Source organism: Odontomachus brunneus, unplaced genomic scaffold (assembly GCF_010583005.1).
Source record: "Odontomachus brunneus isolate Ranch 3 - 2012 unplaced genomic scaffold, Obru_v1 Obru_scaffold_063, whole genome shotgun sequence".
In the NCBI taxonomy this organism is placed as follows: domain Eukaryota; kingdom Metazoa; phylum Arthropoda; class Insecta; order Hymenoptera; family Formicidae; genus Odontomachus; species Odontomachus brunneus.
The window spans coordinates 1,541,130-1,547,129 of NW_022639513.1; the positions used below are offsets into that span (position 1 = coordinate 1,541,130).

At 32.8% G+C, this 6,000-nt stretch overlaps 1 protein-coding gene across 8 annotated transcripts; it reads right to left on the bottom strand.

Annotated features, from left to right (window-relative positions):
- Positions 1-629: 629 nt before the first annotated feature.
- LOC116846402 (protein unc-50 homolog) lies at positions 630-3,128 on the bottom strand. 8 transcript variants are annotated; one of them, XM_032820176.1, is made up of 7 exons: positions 3,073-3,128; positions 2,459-2,595; positions 2,221-2,372; positions 1,914-2,100; positions 1,551-1,684; positions 1,378-1,479; positions 630-1,238 (listed from the first exon to the last, which is right to left on the bottom strand). In XM_032820176.1, exons 2-7 carry the CDS (start codon positions 2,548-2,550, stop codon positions 1,102-1,104), a joined length of 804 nt encoding a protein of 267 aa, XP_032676067.1. In that variant the 5' UTR covers positions 2,551-2,595; positions 3,073-3,128; the 3' UTR covers positions 630-1,101. The 8 variants fall into 8 exon arrangements, 7 of the variants coding, with proteins under 7 accessions (XP_032676067.1, XP_032676069.1, XP_032676062.1 ...); XM_032820178.1 differs by having other exon boundaries at positions 3,103-3,121; XM_032820171.1 differs by having other exon boundaries at positions 2,963-3,106.
- Positions 3,129-6,000: the final 2,872 nt, after the last annotated feature.

Here is a 6,000-nt window from a genome sequence, read left to right on the forward strand (position 1 = left end):
AAGCGCTCAGTGAGCAATCAACGATTATTGGTTCTTGCTATTAGATCCCTAAATCTAGACCAATTACATTGACAAATTACTCAACTGTTGTACAACTGTTGAGTCTGCTGAATGCAGCCAATGTCAGACTACAAATAAGGAATACAATCGGACCAATCATGTAATTTAAATCTTGGTTCTGCTTTATTTTACTGCTCCAATTGCAATCCTCAATCCTCAATAGTTTGAAACGGACATAATCGCGTATGTGCGTATTTATCTATAATTCATGTTATATATATACTGTAGAAAATGCGCACCATGCGTGATCATAGGTCTTTTGAATATGATATTCATTATTAAACAACTTGACATTCAAGATATTCATGTAAAACATTTGAGACAGTCCAATATTCAAAATAAAATAAACAATGTTATTAAAAGATGATTGTTCGACTAGTGCTTTTGAAATATGAGAAAACTACTTATCATTATATACCCAGATAGCACAAAATCTCCAGAGAATGTTCTGGGACGTTCTTAGAATGTATGAATGTCCTTAGAATGTCTTTAGAACGTCTTTTGAAGATTTGTACTGTATGGGATAATACAAGGAGGAAAAAGTTAAAAAAGTTAAATAAGTTTTTAAACACGTTTATTATATAAAATTTATTTTTTATCTTTTCGACACGCCCATTGTCGTTTCGATACTCAATAACAGAAACTTAATGATACAGTCAGTATTATAACGAAATATATATATACAAAATACTATTATAGAGATTTGCAACGTAATATTTAATAATTCTCTAAAGGAGATATAAAAAGGAGAAACACAAATAAATATTACTAAAAATATTTGACTCATAACAGATATCGTCAAAAAACTACCGTATCTATGTGGAATCATATTATTATTCCAATGCTAATACATAACTATTTGATAAAGATACATATATGGTACTATATGGATTAAGATACTTGATACTATATGGGTGAAATACATATATGATAAATACTAATGATGAATAATACTATATATGAAATATATATATATATATATATATATATATATATATATATATATGTGTGTGTGTGTGTGTATACACATGGTACTTTTTTTTATATAGCTCGATAAAAATAAAATTCCATAACCAAATAACTGACATTAATACCAGCGCATAATGTAGTAATGTACGTTAGCAGAATTAACGGCAAAGTGGATAATATCAGATGCGTCTTATGAAGTATTTCTATACCTAAAACAAGAATATATTAATAACTTTTAATCATAATAAGAGTATATTAATAACTTTTAATCATAAAATATGTTAATTATAAGAATAAATTATATTGTTGCCTAAGTAGTATGAATATTTGAGCAATCAATGGGCTTACTTGCATAGCCAAGAAAGGTAATATAAATATAATATATAATAGCTATAAACCAAAGGGTATTCCCAATGAATCGCGCAGAGAACGTATCGCCATTTATCAAAGCTGTATAACAAAATAACGTTAGTTAAAAATTACTTTATCACAGGCGAAATAAGATGCATACATAATCTCACCATTGTAGACAAATAATTGGAGAATGTGAAGTATAATTAAAGGAGGAAATACTGCATTCATGTGGATATCGAATGCATAGCCCCATTCAACATCCTGTATCTTGTCTATCCTCAGATATCGATTAGTTATAAACCTATATAAAGAAAATAAAGATTCATACAGAAAATTTAAAGGAATAATGTAATATAGCATTGGAAATATAAAAAAGAACCTCAGCTTGCTGAGTTATAAAGAATTGAAAACAAGTTTTTATGACTCTATTATAAAATATTATAATGTTTTATCATCAAGGCTAAAATCTAACAAACAGTACATTCCGATGCAGCAAGAAAGAGACGCTCAAACATCTTGAGTGTTCTTACCAAAATATTGTTGCTGTTAAAAATCCAACACACATATATTCGATAAACATCATATAAAACAGTAACTTCACATATTGGAAGAATCCTAAACCCAATACAATGGCAAAACCAACGGTTGATATTGAATAACTGCATGTAAGCAACACAAAAAATGCAGGATCATCTCTCGCAAATTGTGACTTTGTTTCTGTAAAAATATACAATAAAAATATAACTTTATTGAGTATCTATAAGTATCAGAGATAACAATATAAAATATCTCTCAAAATGTTTAACTACTCTGTATATCATTAAAAGTATAACGTACGTTTTCTGTTTTTGAAATTTCTATAAACTTTTTGTGGAGCTACAAATAGAAAAATTATTTGCCAAAGAGCAAACTCAAAGTCCATTTGTTCAAACTTGAGTAGCTTTCTTAGATATTTGTAACATTTTGTTGCAGCACCCATACAGTTGTGCCTGTATGTTATAATATGTATCATCGATTAATTGAACAAATTTACAGAAGACATAAAACAATACATATAAATGTAATAGAATGATACCTGTAAACAACTGGCATTGGCAATGAAGACGAAAATTCTGTTGGAATAGGCGAGTGACATCGACTCGTTGGTGGAGAGGTAGAATATTTCATTTTCTAACTTTTTTATATAAAAGTTTCTCTCTGTCAGTTCTCAGGCTAAAACAGCATATATCATACAAATGAAAACACGTGAAAGAAAAAGTGCAAAATATACCGATGTTTAAAGTGAGTTGTTAACTTTGAGAAAGTTAAGGCAGAACCAACGAAACTATATTTTGACAATGAATTTTTACGATAATATACGATATGGTATATTAGGACTGCGCCCTGAAATTCACTGACAGTATCGAAAATCTATAATTCATGTATATTCATATGTATATAGAATTTCAGCACTGGCAATGAATTTCGAAACGCAACCTAGATATACGATAAACGGTAGATTCAAAAATGGTAGAATAAAATACAAAATCGCAGATACAAATATACTATAATTTATTGTATGCTCGCTATCGTTCAACACCTATATGAAATTATGATTAAGTTCAATAAATAAGACACAGTTATCGAAAATTTCTGGTTATTTGCAACAGTTTGAGGTTATATTTATATCAGAATCCACAATTTCTATACATTTTAAGTGACCAATCACTAAGCGCTTACTAATAGCATGTTCGACTAGCTCTGGGTTAACCCACTCTGAGTTATTCAGCCTACGTTTATTGGTCGAACAAGTACTTATAAGCTTTATGATTGGCTAGTAGAGACTTATGACGTCATTGATCGCTCTCGAAGCAATTAACTCAGGACCAGTCGAAAACGCTATAAGCGCTGACTTCTAATGCTAGAGAGAAGCATTCGAGTGCTTTCCAGATACATTACACTGTTACCAGTTTATTGGTCACATATTATCTAAAATATCTTGTAAGATAATATGCAACCAATAAACTAGTTTTGTGTAACTAGGGCTGTTTACGATAATTCGAGTTGGATTAAGTACGAGTTAGTTTCACTAGGGCCGAGAAATATGATAGGCACAAGCATCTAGTATTTTCAAGATTTATGACAACTCAATGCTGTCCGATAAATCGAGTAGAGTAGAGTAGAGTTAGGGTAGTATAGCGGATAGTATATGTATAAGAATTAACAGTATCAGATAACATAGTTTCGTAAAATATGTAACAATAATATTACAAAACAATTATTTATTATATTTTAGAAAAATTAGAAGCACTAAATTAAATTATGAAAATGATATTAATTTAATGTATTTGTGAAATATTCAATAATAATAGGTTAGAATAATTGTTTTCTACTTTTGGATATTTCACAAATACATGATACCTTTTCATAATTTAATTTAGTGCTTCTAATTTTTCTAAAATGCAACAACTCATTGTTTAGTAATATTATTGTTATATATTTTACGAAACTATGTTACCTGATACTGTTAATTTTTATACATATACTATCCACTATGTTACCCTAACTCTACTCTACTCTACTCTACTCGATTTATCGGACAGCATTGAGTTGTCATGAATCATGAAAATACTAGATGCTTGTGACTATCATATTTTTCAGCCCTAGTGAAACTAATTCGTACTAACTCCAACTCGAATTATCGTAAACACCCATAGTGTACACTCGTGGTCTAAAAGGTTTGTGCACCGAACACATATACCGTATATGCCATCCTTATGCTTTCGTGGTGGCGCTAATATGTCAAGTAGTGGTTGTCTCTCTCCTGAAGTTGGGACGCGTTCCGAAATCTACAAAAAATCGATGCACAAACCTTTTAGACCACGAGTGTACGTGTAGCTGGAAAGCAGCCTTGAAATGGCCAGAGCCAATGACGTATATATATAGACCAAAGCCCATATTCTTGAAATTTTTGCGTATACGTAATTTTCATTACGCAGCTATTTCATGGTATGATTAAAGCTGGCCACACACACTTTTCGTAACAGTAACCGTAAGACGTAACGTAAGAATTGACCAATCGTGTTGAGAATCGTCGAAACGTAAAGCGTCTTCTACAATGGCAGTAGGAGTAGTAGTAAGAAATAAGCAGTAAGTAAATAGACCAATCACAATCGATTATTTTTTAAACGTGAGAATGGAATTGGTCAATTTGCTTACTGCTTATTTCTTACTACTACTCCTACTGCCATTGTAGAAGACGCTTAAGATCGCCATTTTGATAAATACTCGATCGTAATTGTTCAATTCTTATGTTACGTCTTATGACTCCTGCATATAGGACGCGGTAATGCTTGCTGCGCGGCGGAAGTTTGCGCGACAGCCAATCAATATGCTGCTTTCCGTAATAACCTTCTAGCTCTTACGGAAAAACAACATATTGATTGGCTGTTACGCGGATTTTCGCCGCGGGGCAAGCATTAAGGCCTTCACACACACTTTTCGTAACAGTAACCGTAAAGGGACGTCTACATTGGAAGTAAATAGCAAGAAGTAGGAAGTAAGAGTAAGAAATTGACCAACCACAGTCGAATGTGAGAAGAATAATTAACTATGATTGGTCAATTTCTTATTCTTACTTCCTACTTCTTACTGTTTACTTCCAATGTAGACGTCCCTTAAGACGTAACGTAAGAATTGACCAATTACGATGGAGTATTCACAAAAATGACGACTTTATGTTTCGACGATTCTCAACGTGATTGGTCAATTCTTACGTTACGTCTTAGGCAAGTGGCACACAAAAAAACTTAAGCAATAAAACGTAACAGTAAGCAAATTGACCAATCACAGTCATTGATTCTTCTTACGGTCCAAGAATCAACGACTATGATTGGTCAATTTGTTTACTGCTTACGTCTTACTACTTAGGCTGCGTTCCGATATTCGCTGCCAGTACTGAAAATCTATAGTGTACGCGACATGAACTGTACTGTTTCAGTATTGGTAGTGAATATCGGAACGCAGCCTTAAGTTTTTCTGTGTGCTACGGCCCTTACGGTTACTGTTACGGAAAGTGTGTGTGAAGGCCTTTACCACGTCCTATGTGCAGGAGCCATAATAGGTTATATATACCATATGCTATAAACATGAGCACCTGGAGATGCTATTTATGCGAAAAAAAGCAGCTGCAAATGAAAATATCAGTTTACACAGGTGAGGAAGCAGCTATCCAGATTAGGTACATGTCACGCACTGGCACTTTTACTTTATATATATATATATATATATATATATATATATATATATATATATATATATATATCATCATCTGATCGCCGCGCCTGTGCACTACGGTCAAAATATACTCCTCGGACATCGTCTGTCCATTCTGGGAAAAGCTCCTCTTACAGGCAGCACAAGGCGATTAGCAATATAGTAGTATTACATATATGCTTCTTAACCATGTAATTATGCGCTTAGCATATGCACGATCGCCAGAAAACGTAGAATGGACACGAAACAAATCGACACTTTACCGGCAGCGTTTGGAAATGGGCGTAGGGAACGTAGTTCCACCTCAAAAATAGGTGCAGATGGCGCATCGAACAGCGTGAAAATCGGTGTCGGCCAAAACGT